Source organism: Bombina bombina, chromosome 2 (assembly GCF_027579735.1).
Source record: "Bombina bombina isolate aBomBom1 chromosome 2, aBomBom1.pri, whole genome shotgun sequence".
Classification (NCBI taxonomy): Eukaryota; Metazoa; Chordata; class Amphibia; order Anura; family Bombinatoridae; genus Bombina; species Bombina bombina.
The window spans coordinates 1,416,029,122-1,416,052,799 of NC_069500.1; the positions used below are offsets into that span (position 1 = coordinate 1,416,029,122).

The window sequence follows — 23,678 nt, forward strand, 5'->3', positions numbered from 1 at the left end:
TTCTTGGCTATTCGTTAAACTGAATTGTGGGTGTGGTGAGGGGTGTATTTATAGGCATTTTGAGGTTTGGGAAACTTTGCCCCTCCTGGTAGGAATGTATATCCCATACGTCACTAGCTCATGGACTCTTGCTTATATGAAAGAAATGAATTTATCAGGTAAGTTCTTACATAAATTATGTTTTCCTGCCTTTACCACTCCTTCCTTGAGTGGTGGCTCGAATCTTTCAGGAGCAGGCGTCAGTTATGCCGATTGGTCCATTGTGGCCGCAAAGGATATGGTTCACGGATCTAGTGGGGATGTCATAATCTTCTCCTTGGAGGTTACCTTGTCACAGGGATCTGTTGGAACAAGGCCCCTTAATTCATCAAAATCTAGATTCTCTGAGGCTGACTGCGTGGTTATTGAATGCTTGGCCAAGAGAGGGTTTTCTGAGAGTGTTATCGATACTCTCATTCAAGCTCGTAAACCGGTTACTCGTCGCATCTTTCATAAGGTGTGGAGGACCTACTTATTTTGGTGTGAAGAGTATGATTTGTCCTGGCACAAATAAAGGTTGGCAGGATTCCTTCTTTTCTCCAGGTTGGACTGGAGAAGGGCCTCTCAGCTAGTTCCTTGAAGGGACAAATTTCGGTCTGTTTTACTGCACAAGAGGCTGGCTGAGCTTCCGGATGTACAGTCTTTTGTTAAGGTTCTGACTAAGATCAGGCCGGTGTTTAGATCTAATGCTCCTCCTTGGAGTTTAAATTTTGTTCTTAAAGTTTTGCAACAAGCTCCGTTTGAGCCTATGCATGAGGTTGACATTAATTTGTTGTCTTGGAAGGTTCTTTTTCTACGAACTATTGCTACTGCACGCAGAGTCTCTGAGATTGCTGCTTTGCAATCAATTTCTTGATTGATGTTGCGATTTCACACAACCTTAGGAAGAAATCCTCCTTATCTGGTGTTCCATGCTAATAAGGCTGTTCTACGAACCAAGTTAGGATTTCTTCCTAAGGTTGTGTCAAATCGCAACATCAATCAAGAAATTGTGGTTCCTTCCTTATGTCCTAATCCTTCTTCATCAAAGGAACGTTTACTGCATAATCTGGATGTGGTTCGTGCCTTGAAGTTCTATCTTCAGGCTACGAAGGAATTTAGACAAACTTCTTTTCTGTTTATCTATTCTGGGAAGCGTAGGGGTCAGAGGGCCTCTTCAACTTCCTTATCTTTTTGGTTGAGGAGTATCATCTGTTTAGCATATGAGTCAGCGGGTAATCCTCAGAGGATTACAGCTCATTCTACAAGAGCAGTGGTTTCCTTTTGGACCTTCAAAAATGAGACCTCTATGATCAGATTTGTAAGGCGGCTAGTAGTGCATTGCTGCTCTTTTAACTATGTATTTAACTACTCTTCTGGGTCCTGATGATTTAAAGCTCCCAGGTATGAAGAGAAATTTTGCAAAATCTTTTTAGAGCATTATATTTTAGTCAGTGGTTTCCTGGATACAGGGTTTGTCGTACCCCAATATGTCTCTCCCACATACGCAACTTAGCATAGCTAGATAACAGCTCTCAAGCTAACATTTGCCTTTCTAAATTCTTTGAGGGACCTCCCAGTCCCAATTAAGACTTCTTAGATACTTTTGTCAGAGTGGAGAGCTTTAGATCATTGAGCCCCAGGACTTAAATACATATATGCACACATCAGAACATGTTCTTTTTGCACTTTTACGTCCCTTTAAATGTATGTTCCTAATGTTCCATCTACAACAGGAAATTATGCTGCAAGATATGACTGCTTTGAATTACACACACACACACACCAGGGGAGGGCTGGCAGCCTTAGACCTGGGGGGCAAATCCAGTCAAGTGGCCCATTGCACCACTGTATACGCTCACAGCCACAGGGCCCACAGCAGGCCACAGCCAGAAGGACCCACCACAGACCACAGCTGGACCCATAGCAAGCAGAACCCACCATAGGCCACAGCAGGACCTATAGCCAGCAGGAACCACAGCCAGCAGGAATAACCTTTACTGAATCCAACTGGGAACAGATAGTGCATGTTCACTTCCAATTCTTGGAATTAGAATAAAACTTTGTTTTCAAAGTCTAATTGCAGAAAAGTGCAAAATGATGAAAGTTTATTGTAAAGGTGTTTTACTAGACATTATTTAAAATGTTGTAAGTGTTTACATTCCTTAAAAAAATGTGGGCTGGAGGAATGTGCAAGCCAGGGGATTTTTCCCAAGGGCTAAACGAAAGCTTTTGAGCAGCTTTTCCGCTATGGTTTTAAACCACTGATTTTTTTTAACAAGTTTTTTTTAGCACATTTATTGCCTCTTTAAAAATATGGTGACCATGTAGGCTGGTAGAATTGAAGGTCTGTACACACTGGATTAACAACTAAATAAAAAAACATCTAAAATATCTTCTAAACTAAATAAGCCTACAGTTAGAGTGATCACACAATACCTATTATTGTTCATGCTGCATGGTGTGTGTGCAGCCCTCATGTACACCTCAAGCCATGTTGCTTTCATATTTAAATTACTGATCTCTCGTATTAACACCTTGAACGCTAAAATCACCGGATGCCAATGAGACACAAAGAGGAGCCCCACATGAATTCTACCCTAATAAACCGTAAATAATATAGTATATGAATGTACATATAAAGTACTCACTGCATCCCACGCCAGCAATGCCACCCCGAGGTTGGCGCCATAGTGCTGGGTAATACACAGGACCGCCACTAGAAATTTTGGGGCCCCTTACTAAAGCAGTGTCCAGGCCCCCCTCGCCCCCTATATTCATACTTTGGCCAAAGAAAATATCAAGGATGCCACCATGTCAAGGTAGACTCTACCAAGGGAAAATAAGACTTTCTAATATTTTTTTTAATTTATATATAGTAAACAAGTGTCCTTTAATTTAATCTTAATACACTGAAAGGGACATGAAACACACGTTTTTTTCTTTCACAATTCAGATAGAGCAGACATTTTAACAACTTTCCAAAGTACTTTTATAATCAATGTTGCTTCATTTTCTTGGGACTGTTATCTACAGTTTAAAAAAAATGCATAGTTGACAAATACTGCTGCTGTGAATGGTAAAAAGCCGTTTTATTATTTTCCTATGTTGGAGATGCAGATATTTATTCAACATAAACTGAAATGGTTTATCCCAAGGCTTCAGCTTAAAGAAAATCTGCACAGTATTAGCTGTATTCTACATGAGGATCTCACTGCACAGTATTAGCTGTATTCTACATGAGGATCTCACTGCACACTATTAGCTGTATTCTACATGAGGATCTCACTGCACAGTATTAGCTGTATTCTACATGAGGATCTCACTGCACACTATTAGCTGTATTCTACATGAGGATCTCACTGCACACTATTAGCTGTATTATACATGAGGATCTCACTGCACACTATTAGCTGTATTCTACATGAGGATCTCACTGCACAGTATTAGCTGTATTCTACATGAGGATCTCACTGCACACTATTAGCTGTATTCTACATGAGGATCTCACTGCACACTATTAGCTGTATTATACATGAGGATCTCACTGCACACTATTAGCTGTATTCTACATGAGGATCTCACTGCACACTATTAGCTGTATTATACATGAGGATCTCACTGCACACTATTAGCTGTATTATACATGAGGATCTCACTGCACACTATTAGCTGTATTCTACATGAGGATCTCACTGCACACTATTAGCTGTATTATACATAAGAATCTCACTGCACACTATTAGCTGTATTCTACATGAGGATCTCACTGCACAGTATTAGCTATATTCTACATGAGGATCTCACTGCATAGTATTAGCTGTATTCTACATGAGTATCTCACTGCACAGTATTAGCTGTATTCTACATGAGTATCTCACTGCACACTATTAGCTGTATTCTACATGAGGATCTCACTGCACACTATTAGCTGTATTCTACATGAGGATCTCACTGCACAGTATTGGCTGTATTCTACATGAGGATCTCACTGCACACTATTGGCTGTATTATACATGAGGATCTCTCTGCACACTATTAGCTGTATTCTACATAAGGATTTCACTGCACAGTATTAGCTGTATTCTACATGAGGATCTCACTGCACAGTATTAGCTGTATTATACATGAGGATCTCATTGCACACTATTAGCTGTATTCTACATAAGGATTTCACTGCACAGTATTAGCTGTATTCTACATGAGGATCTCACTGCACAGTATTAGCTGTATTATACATGAGAATCTCACTGCACACTATTAGCTGTATTATACATACGAATCTCACTGCACACTATTAGCTGTATTCTACATGAGGATCTCACTGCACACTATTAGCTGTATTCTACATGAGGATCTCACTGCACACTATTAGCTGTATTATACATGATTCTCACTGCACATTATTAGCTGTATTATACATGAGGGACTCACTGCACACTATTAGCTGTATTCTACATGAGGATCTCACTGCACACTATTAGCTGTATTCTACATGAGGATCTCACTGCACACTATTAGCTGTATTCTACATGAGGATCTCACTGCACAGTATTAGCTGTATTATACATGAGGATCTCACTGCACACTCTTAGCTGTATTATACATGAGAATCTCACTGCACAATATTAGCTGTATTATACATGAGGATCTCACTGCACAATATTAGCTGTATTATACATGAGAATCTCACTGCACAATATTAGCTGTATTATACATGAGGATCTCACTGCACACTATTAGCTGTATTATACATGAGGATCTCACTGCACACTATTAGCTGTATTCTACATGAGGATCTCACTGCACAGTATTAGCTGTATTATACATGAGGATCTCACTGCAGAGTATTAGCTGTATTATACATGAGGATCTCACTGCACAGTATTAGCTATATTCTACACGAGGATCTCACTGCACAGTATTAGCTGTATTATACATGAGGGTCTCACTGCACACTATTAGCTGTATTATACATGAGGATCTCACTGCACAGTATTAGCTATATTCTACACGAGGATCTCACTGCACAGTATTAGCTGTATTATACATGAGGATCTCACTGCACAGTATTAGCTGTATTATACATAAGGATCTCACTGCACAGTATTAGCTATATTCTACACGAGGATCTCACTGCACAGTATTAGCTGTATTATACACAAGGATCTCACTGCACACTATTAGCTGTATTATACATGAGGATCTCACTGCACACTATTAGCTGTATTATACATGAGGATCTCACTGCACAGTATTAGCTGTATTATACATAAGGATCTCACTGCACAGTATTAGCTGTATTATACATGAGGATCTCATTGCACAGTATTAGCTATATTCTACACGAGGATCTCACTGCACAGTATTAGCTGTATTATACATGAGGATCTCACTGCACAGTATTAGCTGTATTATACATGAGGATCTCATTGCACACTATTAGCTGTATTCTACATACGAATCTCACTGCACACTATTAGCTGTATTCTACATGAGGATCTCACTGCACACTATTAGCTGTATTCTACATGAGGATCTCACTGCACACTATTAGCTGTATTATACATGATTCTCACTGCACATTATTAGCTGTATTATACATGAGAATCTCACTGCACACTATTAGCTGTATTATACATACGAATCTCACTGCACACTATTAGCTGTATTCTACATGAGGATCTCACTGCACACTATTAGCTGTATTCTACATGATGATCTCACTGCACACTATTAGCTGTATTATACATGATTCTCACTGCACATTATTAGCTGTATTATACATGAGGGACTCACTGCACACTATTAGCTGTATTCTACATGAGGATCTCACTGCACAGTATTAGCTGTATTATACATGAGGATCTCACTGCACACTCTTAGCTGTATTATACATGAGAATCTCACTGCACAATATTAGCTGTATTATACATGAGGATCTCACTGCACAATATTAGCTGTATTATACATGAGAATCTCACTGCACAATATTAGCTGTATTATACATGAGGATTTCACTGCACACTATTAGCTGTATTATACATGAGGATCTCACTGCACACTATTAGCTGTATTCTACATGAGGATCTCACTGCACAGTATTAGCTGTATTATACATGAGGATCTCACTGCAGAGTATTAGCTGTATTATACATGAGGATCTCACTGCACAGTATTAGCTATATTCTACACGAGGATCTCACTGCACAGTATTAGCTGTATTATACATGAGGGTCTCACTGCACACTATTAGCTGTATTATACATGAGGATCTCACTGCACAGTATTAGCTATATTCTACACGAGGATCTCACTGCACAGTATTAGCTGTATTATACATGAGGATCTTACTGCACAGTATTAGCTATATTCTACACGAGGATCTCACTGCACAGTATTAGCTGTATTATACATGAGGATCTCACTGCACACTATTAGCTGTATTCTACATAAGGATCTCACTGCACACTATTACCTGTATTATACATGAGGATCTCACTGCACACTATTAGCTGTATTCTACATAAGGATCTCACTGCACACTATTACCTGTATTATACATGAGGATCTCACTGCACAGTATTAGCTGTATTATACATAAGGATCTCACTGCACAGTATTAGCTATATTCTACACGAGGATCTCACTGCACAGTATTAGCGGTATTATACACAAGGATCTCACTGCACACTATTAGCTGTATTATACATGAGGATCTCACTGCACACTATTAGCTGTATTATACATGAGGATCTCACTGCACAGTATTAGCTGTATTATACATAAGGATCTCACTGCACAGTATTAGCTGTATTATACATGAGGATCTCATTGCACAGTATTAGCTATATTCTACACGAGGATCTCACTGCACAGTATTAGCTGTATTATACATGAGGATCTCACTGCACAGTATTAGCTGTATTATACATGAGGGTCTCACTGCAGAGTATTAGCTGTATTCTACATAAGGGTCTCACTGCACACTATTAGCTGTATTATACATGAGGATCTCACTGCACAGTATTAGCTGTATTATACATGAGGATCTCACTGCACAGTATTAGCTGTATTATACATGAGGGTCTCACTGCACAGTATTAGCTGTATTATACATGAGGGTCTCACTGCACACTATTAGCTGTATTATACATGAGGATCTCACTGCACACTATTAGCTGTATTCTACACGAGGATCTCACTGCACACTATTAGCTGTATTATACACGAGGATCTCACTGCACACTATTAGCTGTATTATACATGAGGATCTCACTGCACACTATTAGCTGTATTCTACATGAGGATCTCACTGCACACTATTAGCTGTATTCTACATGAGGATCTCACTGCACAGTATTAGCTGTATTATACATGAGGATCTCACTGCACAGTATTAGCTGTATTATACATGAGGATCTCACTGCACACTATTAGCTGTATTATACATGAGGATCTCACTGCACACTATTAGCTGTATTATACATAAGAATCTCACTGCACACTATTAGCTGTATTATACATGAGGATCTCACTGCACACTATTAGCTGTATTATACATGAGGATCTCACTGCACACTATTAGCTGTATTATACATGAGGATCTCACTGCACACTATTAGCTGTATTATACATGAGGATCTCACTGCACAGTATTAGCTGTATTATACATGAGGATCTCACTGCACTGTATTAGCTGTATTATACATGAGGATCTCACTGCACAGTATTAGCTGTATTATACATGAGGATCTCACTGCACAGTATTAGCTGTATTATACATGAGGATCTCACTGCACAGTATTAGCTGTATTATACATGAGGATCTCACTGCACAGTATTAGCTGTATTATACATGAGGATCTCACTGCACAATATTAGCTGTATTATACATGAGGATCTCACTGCACAATATTAGCTGTATTATACATGAGGATTTAACTGGAGCCCTAAAGAAACCCCTCACACTTGCTGAGAGCACATTTATGTAATTACTGTTTAGTTGTTGGGTGGAAGCTGCCCAGGTGAATCTCAGTTATATCAGTTAGCAGAGGTGACCACACATGCTTCTAGCAGCTCACACTGATGCAAGCAGACTTTCCCTCCATTCATTGAGACTGCACTCTGGCTGTTTGACTTGGGAACATCTGCCCTAAGCCCTTCCCCCCTCAGCTAGGGTTGCCACCCACCCCGGGATCACCGGGACAGTCCCGGTCTGACACTGTGTGTCCTGGAACTACCCTCAAATGCCCCGGGCTATGAGCTCCCCTGGCGCAGCAGCAGTGCGCACACATAAAAAAAAAAACAAGGGAGCTCTTAGTCCAGGATTACTAAAACAGGGGGTGGAGTCTGAAAGAGAGACGGAGGAGTGTGTAGGAGGGGGGAAGAGGGTTGAGGAGTCGACCGGAAACACGTTTGTGGTGCTAAGTTAGACCTGTGCTCTTTTGTTTGGGCAGACTCAGTCTCTACTGTCTACCCATGTGACCATTATGGATGCTTTTGAGGAATTGGTAAGTGCCCTGGGCTGGCCCCCGAGGGAAGTGGTGAGCTGAGCAACAGCAACTGGCAGTGCCTGGGGGACAAAGAGAGCCTGAAGTCCCCCTGTACCAAGAGCGGATATGTCAGCCACATATGTACCAGTCCATGCTGTAAATTCAGGGCTCAGGTGTATTGTTTCTTAGTAAGGAAATTATTTATATATATATTTATTTATAATATATATATATATATATATATATATATATATATATATATATATATAGTATAGGTATATATAAATTTTATTTCATATTGAATTTGATGCCGCAAGAAGCCACACCCTAAGGCACACCCTCTCCACACCCATTTAAAAAGTGTCCGGGAATTTTCTGGGCAAAAGGTGGCAATACTACCCTCAACACATGGCCTGTCAGTGCCATAGAGAGAGAAAGGCTGCTCCACTTCTATGTACAGCTGCACCCCCTACTAGCCACTATTAAAACAATACAAAAGCGCAGCAGCCATTTTTAACATGATTTAGTGCAGCCTGGGTGGCAATTGCCCTCCGACCCAGTCCGCCCTTGACACGCACGCATGCACACATACATATACAAAATACACACGGATACATACACACACTCATATATATTTATTTATATATATACATATATATATACAGGGAGTGCAGAATTATTAGGCAAGTTGTATTTTTGAGGATTAATTTTATTATTGAACAACAACCATGTTCTCAATGAACCCAAAAAACTCATTAATATCAAAGCTGAATAGTTTTGGAAGTAGTTTTTAGTTTGTTTTTAGTTATAGCTATTTTAGGGGGATATCTGTGTGTGCAGGTGACTATTACTGTGCATAATTATTAGGCAACTTAACAAAAAACAAATATATACCCATTTCAATTATTTATTTTTACCAGTGAAACCAATATAACATCTCAACATTCACAAATAAACATTTCTGACATTCAAAAACAAAACAAAAACAAATCAGTGACCAATATAGCCACCTTTCTTTGCAAGGACACTCAAAAGCCTGCCATCCATGGATTCTGTCAGTGTTTTGATCTGTTCACCATCAACATTGCGTGCAGCAGCAACCACAGCCTCCCAGACACTGTTCAGAGAGGTGTACTGTTTTCCCTCCTTGTAAATCTCACATTTGATGATGGACCACAGGTTCTCAATGGGGTTCAGATCAGGTGAACAAGGAGGCCATGTCATTAGATTTTCTTCTTTTATACCCTTTCTTGCCAGCCACGCTGTGGAGTAGTTGGACGCGTGTGATGGAGCATTGTCCTGCATGAAAATCATGTTTTTCTTGAAGGATGCAGACTTCTTCCTGTACCACTGCTTGAAGAAGGTGTCTTCCAGAAACTGGCAGAAGGACTGGGAGTTGAGCTTGACTCCATCCTCAACCCGAAAAGGCCCCACAGGCTCATCTTTGATGATACCAGCCCAAACCAGTAATCCACCTCCACCTTGTTGGCGTTTGAGTCGGACTGGAGCTCTCTGCCCTTTACCAATCCAGCCACGGGCCCATCCATCTGGCCCATCAAGACTTACTCTCATTTCATCAGTCCATAAAACCTTAGAAAAATCAGTCTTGAGATATTTCTTGGCCCAGTCTTGACGTTTCAGCTTGTGTGTCTTGTTCAGTGGTGGTCGTCTTTCAGCCTTTCTTACCTTGGCCATGTCTCTGAGTATTGCACACCTTGTGCTTTTGGGCACTCCAGTGATGTTGCAGCTCTGAAATATGGCCAAACTGGTGGCAAGTGGCATCTTGGCAGCTGCACGCTTGACTTTTCTCAGTTCATGGGCACTTATTTTGCACCTTGGTTTTTCCACACGCTTCTTGCGACCCTGTTGACTATTTTGAATGAAACGCTTGATTGTTCGATGATCACGCTTCAGAAGCTTTGCAATTTTAAGAGTGCTGCATCCCTCTGCAAGATATCTCACTATTTTTGACTTTTCTGAGCCTGTCAAGTCCTTCTTTTGACCCATTTTGCCAAAGGAAAGGAAGTTGCCTAATAATTATGTACACCTGATTTAGGGTGTTGATGTCATTAGACCACACCCCTTCTCATTACAGAGATGCACATTACCTAATATGCTTAATTGGTAGTAGGCTTTCGAGCCTATACAGCTTGGAGTAAGACAACATGCATAAAGAGGATGATGTGGTCAAAATACTAATTTGCCTAATAATTCTGCACTCCCTATATATATATATATATATATATATATATATATATATATATATATATATATATATATATATATATATATATATATATATATATATATATTAGTGTAAGAAGGGGTACTAGAAGGAATACTGCGCTTGTTAGTGTGCCCACTCAAAAAGTATTAGCGAAAATGATTACCAAAACCAATAGATAAAATAGTTTTGCAATGCATGGTGATTACCATATAAGTGAGAGATTTAAGGGAAAAAAAATTCTCAAAGAAATGATTGTAAAAAATACAAATAATATCTGAGGTATTAGGTCTGAAAGTCCTGAATAAATTGAAACGTATTAGTCTTTGTATTCGCTGTAAAAAGTCTGTATGTTACTTTGTAGAAATCATAAAAATGTTTATCCAATAAAGCTTGAATTTCCTACTTACAAGACACACCCTCAATCATATGAGGTAAGTGTAGGGCGTAAAACGAATGCAGTTCACAGGGTAATATCACTGCATCTGGCGAGTCTGCTTCATATAACGAATTCCACCTCTAGATCATCAGGTTGAAGTCCACCCAATTTGGAGCAAGGGTATGGTTCCCAAAAGGAGGCTGGAGTTCCCAAAAGAAGGCAAAGACTCTTTCCTGCAGGGCTCTTTAAGCTGATATTCACCCCAACCGTATACTCAATGTCATAAAAGGAAGAGAAAATGGCAAAACATAGTGTGATATTGTTTATTAATAAGTACAAATAAACTGTGTTAGCCAAATTAACACTTACAATAGAGGACCCCAATGATAGTGAGGTAACGATAAAACATATAACCAAATGGTTTCCACAGATTTAAAATGGTGTATCTGTTTCTCCTAATTGTAAATGAACTTATGGCAAAAATCTGTGACCCAAAGTAATGGATGTACCGGCCGGTTACAATTCCAAACACATCGGGTGGCAATAAATCTGAGAGTATAAAAGTCCGACAGAATTCAGGGGCTTCTAATGTTAGCCCAAGTGTAACCTTACGCGTTTCGAAGGTTATCGCTAGTTTAAGCTCCTTCTTCCGAGGATTTCTATATATACTCACACATTCACATTCTCACATATACATACATCCAGCGCTACGGAATTTGGCGGTGCTATACAAATAAATTATAATACATACATTCATTACATATACTCACACATTCATATTCTCACACACATGTACATATACACACATGCTTTTATATAAATTTATATATAATGAAAAAGAGATGGATGTCTGAGTCCAATAAGATGTATAATCCAGACTGTCATAAAATCTTTATATGCCCCAGTAGCTAATGCCCAGAGAGCCTATTTGCAGAGTCAATTATTGTGAACACATTTTTTTATATGAATGCACAGTCTCTTTGCCAAACAAACTGTAATCAGAGATAGAGAGTGTTCGTATATTCCAAAGTCCCAATGCAGTGTAATGCAGATAAAGGACCCTACTGGTACGGGTATAAAGTGTAGTGTGTATATACACAACAAAACTGTCACTATGTGACGTCACCCACTTACAGGTCCTGACGTGACTTTCATCGATGAAAAAAGTAGGAGACACTCTTATTGCGTCTTACCGGCAACAAAACTCTTCTCTGATCCTGTTTGGAGTTGCCGCGTCTGTGTGAATTTCACGTATTGTGTCCACGTGATCTGTTCATCCAATCAGGAGACAGATTCGGCTCCAATAGTTCCAATCAGCTGTAGGTGTCCTCCAGTCTCAATGCACTGGCTCTCAGCTGTCAAAGCTAACTGGGGCTGGCGAGCGACAAATACGAACTGCCTCTGGGGGTCCTAGAAATAGGTACAATTCGTGCAAAAAAACAGAGGAGGTCCAGATGTAGTTTCAAATAAAAGTCTAAAATTTATTTTAAAATGTTTTAAAAACGCATGTGAAGGTACCAAATGTCAAAACAAAAGAGCATCACAACAAGGATAGTGCTAACATGTTTAGGCGCTAGGCTGTATTTATATATATATATATATATATATATATATATACGCACACACATATATTGTCTCACATATATATATATAAATATATACACACACAAAAATAAATGGTGTGTTACAGATGGGTGCTCAGTACGTGTCAGGTTGGTTCTAGAGTGGATTTTATTTTTTTTTTATTTTTTTTGTGGGGGGTGTTAGTATCTGCAGGCTCACTGTTCTCAGTCTTGCTTGGTACACTTCATCCAAGGATGGTAAATAATACAAGTACAATGCATTAACCATGCATGATGAGGTATTTTATGGGATATTTACATTTTGAGTTTAAATGCTACAAGGATTTTGCAAATTTTAGATTGTTTTTTCATATAATTACAGAGTATGGAATCCTGGTACCAACTTCCAACAGAGGAGGATGACAGTAACTTGTTACCCACATTTAGTGAGATTGGGACATTTGCTGAGCAAACAGAGTTCCCAACCATTGAAGAAGGAACAATACATTTAGAACCAGACCGTGGAAAGGGGGCTTCTGAAATAAAGTCTTTCTCATTAAATCTTGGTAAGAGAATTGGTTATTTGTCGTGTTTTACTAAACAAATTGTGTTAGATTTAGACACTGCTGGATTTTGAATGAAAATAATCCGCTGACCCCTCTAGTCTGCCTACGTTGCTTTGTAAAGTTCCACAAACCTCAGATATTTGTCTAAAGCACAAATTTACTATGATTGTAACAGATGGAGTTATAGCCAGGTGAAACAGACTGAGGTGCTGGATGACAAACCTCATATAATTATTAGTTCCCTGAAGGTTGTGTTTTTCTTGTTTTGATATTGAAATGGAACAAACCTCATCAGTGTGTTCTCCCCAGCACCTATTTAATGGACCCACCTCCTGGCTGATTCTACTCACCAACTGGCAAAAAAAGAAGCCATTATTAAGCTGAAATGAGCTGATATTAAATGTGTCTAATGTTGTTGCAGAAGTGATCATAAAATCAATGTATATTAAATTACTGAATCAATTTCTGCTTTAGATAGCTTAACGTGATGGTAAATCTGAGCATTCAATTATAAACAAAAAGGTTGCTAAACTCACCCTGACTGTGCCGCTACACCTCGCTAATCTCAGCAGCTCCGGCCTCCCACAGCACAACGCTCTCCTTCAATGAGGTGACGTTTGCACCTCTAAACCAATAGCCTTGCCTGTCATCAGGGTTGTGTATGCTAGCCTGGCTATTGGTTTACAGGTGAAAATGTCACCTCATTGGTAGAAGAACGCTGTGCCGTGGGCGGCCATAGGCGATGACTTTAGCTAGTTGCAGCGACACAATCAGGGTAAGTATCAGTACTTTTTTATTTTTATTTAATATAGTTGATTACTTAAACTCAACGTTATTTTTTAGCGATGGAAAATCCTTGCGTTTGTTAAATGCTCGTATTTCCCATCACTTTGAGTAACCTTTATAAATAACAGAAAATTTTATAATATTGCAAAGTATTAGGTTGCCTCCTGCCCAACTACTTTATAATGCCACCTGGCTAGCAAATATTTTTGTGGAGAACTCTGATCATATTATTGTTTATGTTGCAATGTAACAGCTTGTTTAGTGCTGAAATTGTCCTGAACAAAGTGTAACTGTGCTGCTTTAATGTGTGCAATTATTCCTATTTATTTCTATGTATGAGTTCAGTAGCCTTTCACACAGACACAACCTGGTGCCTATCTGCTGTTACTCCCTATAAATGCAGTGTTGGACACTAGTACCAGCACCTTTAGCATTTTTCAGTGCAGGTTTATTTAGTCTATATTGTCCTTACATTGTAACCTCTCAGTGCTGTGCCTACAGGTTCGTTGTTCATTATGAAAGAGCATGAAAAAGTAAAAGCTGTTTAAAGTGATGGTAAATTCTCCCTGTTATAAAAACAGATCTGGATTGTTAGTGACATAGATGAAGTTCAATTCATCAGTTGTAGTAAAGATGCGCTTTAACTTACTTTCTTTCCTAAGATATGGAGAGTCCACAACGTCATCAATTACTAGTGGGAATATCACTCCTGGCCAGCAGGAGGAGGCAAAGAGCCCCACACCAAAGCTGTTAAGTATCACTCCCCTACCCACAATCCCCAGTCATTCTCTTTGCCTTTGTCAATGGAGGAGGTGAAGTTTTTTTGGGTCTAGCCGTACTCCACGTTAATCTCTTCAGTAGGGTAGTGGTGGCTTTAAAGCAGTTAGGAACTTGTGAGGTGGGCCTTGCTGCGTTGTCCTAACATATTTGTTGTCCTAGTAAAGAAAGCCAGAGTAGGTTTACTCTGTTCTTTCTTTTTTCACAGGTCTCTGTAAGGAGTGGAGTCCTTTCATACCGTGTGAGCTGTCTACCTGCCGGACAGCTGGAATTGTAGGTAAGTGCTGTTTATCTTCTAGGTTGGGAGACTGGCACTAAATGGGGTTAAGAAGAAAAGCCCTCTGCAGTATATTTTGGGACTTAATCCTTAGGAGAGGATTACTTTTAGGCAGTGTGCAGGCACTGGTGTGTGACTTCAGAGATTTCAGGGTTAATCACCTTTATTGTGGAAAGGGGTTAACTTGTGGCTCATGGGTTTTATTCTTTTTTAGCTGTTAGAGTTTATTTATCTCAAACGCTAGTGTAACGAGCAGTGATCTGACAGAAATATCTTCTAGAGAACACACAGTTAATTTTTACTTATTATTGTGAAAGCAATCAAAGAATGGTATGTTGTTTGCTTTTTATCTTATCCAATTGTCAGTGTCTAGCAAAATTCACTGACAAAGTCAGTTCTTACTTTACTTTCGGCTTGAGCACGCTCTTTTCTTGATGGCGCAGTTTTCGCTCAGTAGATCATGTGACCACTTCTGAGACTGCCGGAGTGGTGTCAGATTGAGCTGCGACACAGCAGCTTCCGTTGGGCTCTTAACGTTTGGGTTTCAACTACGGAGGGGCATGTAATCACCTCAGTTTAATACGGAGGTGTAGTGGTGCTTATTGTTAAAAAAGCTAGTGAATTTTAGTAGCATTTTTATTGGCCTTAGCAGTATTTGAGTTTAAAAGTGACAGTACAGGTAATTTTTAATGGAAATAGTTGTGGACAGCACTCTGTTCATATGGACAATTGTCTGCTCTGCCTTGAGAAGCAGAATGTAGTGCCTTTGCAATTCTGTACCTCAGGTCTAAATAAAACCCTAAAATGTAAAGACAAGATTTTTATTTCAAATGAGCCTAAATGTCTCTCAGGATGATGCTGTTCAGGCAATTCCACAGCTTTCACCTCTAATGTCCCAAGCCTCAATGGTGTCACATGCAGTGCCCTACGATTCCTTTCAACCTCTTGTAAGGAAGCACCAAAAGCTTGGACTTAGAGGTAACATCTGCTGACCAAGATTTTAGCCATAACGCCATGCGGGCTAGGACAGTGAAGCCAGACATCTTGGCTCCCAGTCTAATAACTTGCATGTTAGCATCAGAAATGAAGAAGTTGGCTAGTTCGAGAGCCTTAATCCTATCTTGGATCTCCTCCAAAGGAGTCTCTACTACAATTGATTCAGACAAGGCGTCGCGGTCGGACAGTGTCTCCTCAGTGGCTTACATCAATCAACAATCAAGACATGATGGAGGTTTCTCGTATTGTTCTGTGGGCGGAAGCTCACAATTGCCATCTATCTGCCATCCACATTCAGGGGTAGACAACTGGGAAGCAGACTTCCTAAGCAGAAAGACATTTTATCCTGGGGAGTGGGCTCTCCATCCGGAGGTGTTCTCCAGGTTAACCCTCAAATGGGGGGTGTCAGAGTTGGATCTGATGGCGTCTTGGCGGAACGCCAAGCTTCCAAGGTACGGTTCAAGGTCAAGAGATCCGCAGACCGCCCTGATAAATGCTCTGGCGGTTCCTTGGGATTTCAGTCTGGCATATCGGTTTCCTCTGTTTATTCTTTTTCCACAAGTCATTGCATGTATCAAACAGGAGAGCATCGGTTATTCTAATAGCTCCTGCGTGGCCTCACAGGATCTGGTATGCAAACCTAGTGAAGATGTCATCTCTTCCACCTTGGAGGTTGCCTCTGAGAAAGGACCTTCTAACTCAGGGTCCATTCCTTCATCCAAATCTCACTTCTCTGAAGCTGACTGCTTGGAGATTGAACTCTTAGTTCTGTCTAAGCGTGGTTTTTCTGAGTCGGTCATTGAGACCATGATTCAGTCTCGCAAGCCTGTTACTAGAAAGATTTCCTATAAGGTATGGCGTAAATATCTTTTATTGGTGTGAATCCAAGGGCTATTCTTGGAGTAGGGTCAGGATTCCTAGGATTTTGTCTTTTCTCCAGGAAGGTCTGGAGAAGGGATTGACCGTCAGTTCTCTGAATGTCAGATTTCTGCATTATCTTTTTGTTGCACAAGCGTCTGGCGGATTTGCCAGATGTTCAATCTTTTTGTCAGGCCCTGATCAGAATCAGGCCTGTGTTTAAGTCTGTTGCTCCTCCTTGGAGCTTTAACCTTGTTCTTAAAGTTTTGCAGCAGGCTCCGTTTGAGCCAATTTATTCCATAGATATTAAGTTGTTATCTTGGAAGGTTTTTGTTTCTTATTGCTATCTCTTCTGCTCGGAGAATATCGGAACTCTTGGCTTTGCAGTGTGATTTGTCTTATCTTTCATGCTGATAAGGCGGTTCTTCGTACTAAGTGGGGTTTTCTTCCTAAAGTGGTTTCGGATAGAAATACAGTTGTGCTCATAAGTTTACATACCCTGGCAGAATTTATGATTTCTTGGCCATTTCAGAGAATTTGAATGATAACACAAAAACTTTTCTTTCACTCATGGTTAGTGTTTGGCTGAAGCCATTTTATTATCAATCAACTGTGTTTACCCTTTTTTTAATCATAATGACAACAGAAACTACCCAAATGACCCTGATCAAAAGTTTACCTACCCCAGTTCTTAATACCGTCTATTGCCCCCTTTAACATCAATGACAGCTTAAAGTCATTTGTGGATGAGGCTCTTTATCTTCTCAGATGGTAAAGCTGCCCATTCTTCCTGGCAAAAAGCCTCCAGTTCCTGTAAATTCTTGGGCTGTCTTGCATGAACTGCACGTTTTGAGATCTCCCCAGAGTGGCTCAATGATATTGAGGTCAGGAGACTGAGATGGCCACTCCAGAACCTTTACTTTATTCTGCTGTAGCCAATGACAGGTCGACTTGGCCTTGTGTTTAGGATCATTGTCATGTTGGAATGTCCAAGTACGTCCCATGTGCAGCTTCCGGGCTGATGAATGCAAATTTTCCTCCAGTATTTTTTGATAACATACTGCATTCATCTTGCCATCAATTCTGACCAAATTTCCTGTACCTTTGTAGCTCACACATCCCCAAAACATCAGCGATCCACCTCTGTGTTTCACAGTAGGAATGGTGTACCTTTCATCATAGGCCTTGTCCAAATGTAGCATTTATGGTTGTGGCCAAAAAGCTCAATTTTGGTCTCATCACTCCAAATGTCTTTGTGCCAGAAGGTTTGAGGCTTGTCTCTGTGCTGTTTGGCGTATTGTAAGCGGGATACTTTGTGGCATTAGCGTAGTAATGGCTTTCTTCTGGGGACTCGACCATGCAGCCCATCTTTCTTCAAGTGCCTCCTTATTGTGCATCTTGAAACAGCCACACCACATATTTTCAGAGAGTCCTGTATTTCACCTGAAGTTATTTGTGGGTTTTTCTTTGTATCCCAAACCATTTTCCTGACAGTTGTGGCTGAAATTTTAGTTGGTCTACCTGACCGTGGTTTGGTTTCAACAGAACCCCTCATTTTCCACTTCTTGATTAGAGTTTGAACACTGCTGATTGGCATTCTCAATTCCTTGGATATCATTTTATATCCCTTTCCTGTTTTATACAGTTCAACTACCTTTTCTCGCAGATCCTTTGACAATTCTTTTGCTTTCCCCATGACTCCAGAAACTCATTGACTGTTTAGACACACACACTAATTACAAGCAAACAGATCACAGGTGAGGATGGTTACCTTTAATAGCCATTCAAACCCCTTTGTGTCAACTTGTGTGCATGTTATCAGGCCAAAATCACCAGGGTATGTAAACTTTTGATCAGGGTCATTTGGGTAGTTTCTGTTGTCATTAGGATTTAAAAAGAGTAAACACGAGGGGAACTTCCGGGCGGCGGCCATGACAGGTCGCAAGAGTGTTAGTCTGTTCAAGCTACAATTATAATCTCTTTAAAATCCTCATCCTAACACTGCATCGTCTACATTGCTTGATCAAAGGTGCTCTACTGAAGCAAGCTCTATCATATAATACCACTATCTTTTGGTCTAGCTATTAAATCCAGCACGCCGGAGTGAAACAAAGGTTGCGGCCTACCATCTAATACCCCCCCCGGCGGGACACCTCGGTGCTCCTGTCGTTAAGAGACAGTGATTCCCCGCAAGGCACTGCTTGACTATACTTTGAGTAGACAACGCATCTATCTATCGCAACCTTGCTCTTCACATCTGCCTAGCGCCTATCATCTAACTCGCATGCTGGAGATTCCAGCGTATTTCTTTAAAGAGTTAAGCCGCTTACAGTGCTGAATGCAAAGCTCTGGGAGAGTGCTAGCGCAATACACGGTATCCTGACCAGTGTGCTGACCGGACAACATGGACATGAAGAATGCCACTGACGTGTTGCAAGTGCTGCGCAACCTACTCTCGAACCACCATGCGGCCTTAGAGGAAAAGATGGCTGCCGCATTTAGCCTCAGAGGCTCCATGACATCCCAGCAAGTTATTTCAGCCAGACCTATTTTGGTGATGTGTGTGGGTGATAGCGCTTTGGGGCCCCAGCGCTTCAAACCTCCTCTAACCAAAATGAATGTCTCGCGCACTACCGCAGGATCTGTGACTGGTGATGTGGCCGTTACAGAGGTGAATACCGAACGGATCATCGTTGGTTCTGCAACCGATGCAGGACGCCGCGGGGGAGATATAGCAGCGACTCAATCAGCCTTTCTATCAGCTGGGGAACATGTAGCTGCGGAGACCCCTGTGAAACACTCATTCCGAGATTGCGGAGGTACATGGGCACGAATGCAGAGGTCCTCAGTGTCTTTGAAAGTCTTGAAAACCCCTTATTACACAGATGAGTGGTTATTCACCTGGGATACTATGCAGGAACAGGGACGATATCCTTTTACCACTACCTTTGTCTGGCTTAGACTTTGGGGGATCAGGCAACCAACTGATAAAGAGGACTATCTCAGGGGGACTCGCACTGGAGTAGGTTAGACCGGTCCCTAACTGTGTTTAAATAGACTCACGTTAAATATTTTATATGCAGCTATAGTTTGTTTGTGAGTTCCTACTTTATCACCATTAGCGTTTGGAACGATTGATACAGCCTAAATTTCTTAGTAGTTCTTTGACCTTGTTGTTGTCTTATTTTCAAAACTGTACTTTGGCTTGCATGGGAATATTTCTCCTCATAGCACGTATCTATTTTTCCACAAATATGTACTACTGTCATTATAGAACTATTGTGCTATGTTGTGCAGCTTGCGGCCGAGGCTGTGCACTACGCATATAGTTACATAGCCAGCTTTTATATTTAACAGAGTACCTGGAATAATATTTAGTTTAAGGTGAGACTGCCCATATAAGTAATTCCAAATATACTGTTTTTGTTACAACAGATTCCCAAGTTATGCAATCAGGCACAGTTTATTCTTGCTCATGCTAGGTTGTTCCATAAAATGTTATGCAAATTGTTCCTCTCTCTTAACTGGTTAGTACAGAAAATTTATACCTCAGCCTAGGTTAGTAGCATTAATCTATCTAGCGGCTTCCAAATAAGCTATATAGCCCGTTTTTATATTTGACAGAGTATTCTGAATAATATTTAGTTTCAGATGAGGCTGCACATATAAGTACTTTTAAAGATACTGCTTTTGTTATAACAGATTCCCAAGTTGTGTAATCAGGCATAGTTTATTCTTGCTCATGCTAAGGTGTTCCATAAAATGCAATGAAAACGTTCTTCTCTCTTCACTGGTCAGCACAGAAAATTTATTCCACAGCCTATGTCAGTAGCATTAATCTATCTAGCGTCTCTCCAATATATTCCAAAATGTTTTACCTTCTAGTATTCCCTGAATAATAATATTGCACCTAAAGAAAAATAAAACAAAATTTGAGGTTCATTTGAGACCCATATTTTAAGGGCAGATGTTTGAGCCTAATATCTCTATGTCTTAGCATTTATATTCATAGTTATGGCATTATTAGTATTTTAAACTCCCAACTTCTACATTACAGCTATAAACCCTAAAACTAGAGGTTGTAATTAGATCCATAAGTGATCTTATATCTAGCAGGCAGCCTCCCATTGCAACAAATTCTTAACCAGGGACCCAAGAGTGGCCCTTTGACTCAGAGGGGAGGCTTTGACTCTTTAAGGCATGTTTATATTAGCTCTTTATATGACATTATGTGTATTGGTTACTCTACTGTTTTACTAACTGGACTTGTTTACATTCCTTGTATCTATACTTTTTTTTTTTTTTTTTGCATGGATTGCTCTGTAACATGTTTTCTTTAATAGCAATTGTGGAATGTCTTAAAACACTGTATGCCTTACTTTACCTCAATAAAAAAAAAAAAAAAAAAAAAAAAGAGTAAACACAGTTGATAGATTATAAATGGCTTCAGCCAAACACTAAGCATGAGTGAAAGAAAAGTTTTTGTGTTATCATTCATGTTCTCTGAAAAATGGCCAAGAAATCATAAATTCTGCCAGTCTATGTAAACTTATGAGCACAACTGTATTAATCAGGAAATTGTGGTTCCTTCTCTATGTCCTATTCCTTCTTCTCATAAGGAACATTTGTTGCACAACTTGGATGTTGTGCGTGCTCTAAAATTCTGCCTACAGACGGTTAAGGATTTTCGCCAGTCCTCTGCCCTGTTTGTTTGTTTCTCTGGAAAGCATAAAGGTCAGAAAGCTACTGCTACTTCTTTCTCTCTGGTTGAGAAGTATAATTCGTTTAGTTTATGAGACTGCTGGTCAGCAGCCTCCTGAGAAAATTACAGCTCATTCCACACAACATGGTCCTCTCTGCGTACTTTTTTCAAATTTGACACTTTTGCCACGGCCGAGGCCTCCTTTGGGAGAAAGGTTCTTCAAGCGGTGGAACCTTCTGTTTAGGTCTGCCTGTCTTGTTATCCCTCCCTAGTCATCTGTGTCCTCTAGCTTGGGTATTGGTTCCCACTAGTAATTGTTGATGTTGTGGACTCTCCATATATTAGGAAAGAAAACAACATTTATGCTTACCTGATAAATTTATTTCCGGACATGGAGAGTCCACAACCCCACCCTTGTTCTAAGACACTTGTTTTTTTACTAAACCTCAGGCACATTTACACCTTTGTGTTATTCCTTTTTTCATTTTCCTTTCGGTCGAATGACTGGGGATTGTGGGTAGGGGAGTGACACTTAACAGCTTTGCTGTGGTGCTCTTTGCATCCTCCTGCTGGCCAGGAGTGATATTCCCACTAGTAATTGATGACGTCGTGGACTCTCCATATCTGGAAAGAAATAAATTTATCAGGTAAGCATACATTTAGTTTTCTTCTATAAGGTACGACGAGTCCACGGATTCATCCTTTACTTGTGGGATATTATCCTCCTGCTAACAGGAAGTGGCAAAGAGCACCACAGCAGAGCTGTCTATATAGCTCCTCCCTTAGCTCCACCCCCCAGTCATTCTCTTTGCCTACTCTAAGTACTAGGAAGGGTAAAGTGAAAGAGGTGATAAAATGTTAGTTTTTATTTTCTTCAAGCAAGAGTTTTTTTATTTTAAATGGTACCGGTGTGTACTATTTTCTCTCAGGCAGCAGATGGATGAAGACTTCTGCCTGGAGGCTGATGATCTTTGCATTTGTCACTAAGATCTAGAGCAGTTCCCACAGAAGGGCTGAGGAGTACTTAAGAAACTTCAGTGTGAGGAACGTTTTCATGCTATATAGCAGTGAGGTATGTTCAGTCATTTTTTCTGGAGAGACACTGTATTTCAGAAAGGCTGACAGTATCCGCATGTGGGTAAGGGTAAGCAGTAATCCTAAGAGCTATAGAAAGGCATTACTAAGCTTGCATAAGGGGCTAATTACAAAAATGGTTGACACTGAGTTTTGAATGTTTGTGGGCAAACATTTTATGAACTGGGAGTGCTGTTAACGTTTTGTGGGCAATAACTTTTTTGGGCAACTTTATTGAGGGTACACTTGGCTTATTTTTTGAGTTTCAGAACCCACATGGCTAGTTTAAAACCGCTCTGGTGCGGTTCTTTGAGGCTGTAGAGACATCGAGTGAGATGGGCGGGGCCTATTTTCGGGCCTCAGATGCGCAGTTGTTTCACGTAGCAAGCTCCAACTCCTGAGGGCCCTTGTGGATGTTTTGGGCCAAATTGTAGCTTTAACCCCATATTTACTATCCCTGAGGGCAGGTAGGTGCCGGGGGTGGTTTTTTTTTCCGGATTTAGGCCTCATTTCAATCCGGTTTGCACATTAAGGGGTTAAATGTTAAATTTCCTTGTGGGGCAAACGTAACTACACATATTGAGTCTGCTTGCAAAAATTAGCTTTTTTTCTCTTAAAGGTGCAGTACCGTTTTTTAAGATTGTTATTTTTTTCACTAAATAAAGTGTTTTCATGCTTGTTTGTAGTCATTACTAGCCTGTTCAACATGTCTGACATTGAAGAAAGTAATTGTTCAATATGTTTAGAAGCCATTGTGGAACCCCCGCTTAAAATGTGTCCCTCATGCACTGAAAGGTCAATAAATTGCAAAGAACATATTTTAGCTACTAAAAGTATGTCGCAGGATGATTCTCAGTCAGAAGGGAATCAGGTTATGCCATCTAATTCTCCCCAAGTGTCACAACCATTAATGCCCGCACAAGCGACGCCAAGTACTTCTAGTGCGTCTAATTCTTTCACCCTG

General features: G+C 40.2%; 1 protein-coding gene across 1 annotated transcript in view; it reads left to right on the forward strand.

Moving 5' to 3' along the window:
• The window catches only part of ALMS1 (ALMS1 centrosome and basal body associated protein), a 230,543-nt gene that overhangs the window by 62,525 nt on the left and 144,340 nt on the right, over positions 1 to 23,678 (forward strand). Inside the window, exon 3 of the mRNA XM_053704364.1 lies at positions 13,061 to 13,244. Coding sequence (XP_053560339.1) covers positions 13,061 to 13,244 — 184 coding nt within the window. The remainder of the gene's footprint in view (positions 1 to 13,060; positions 13,245 to 23,678) is intronic.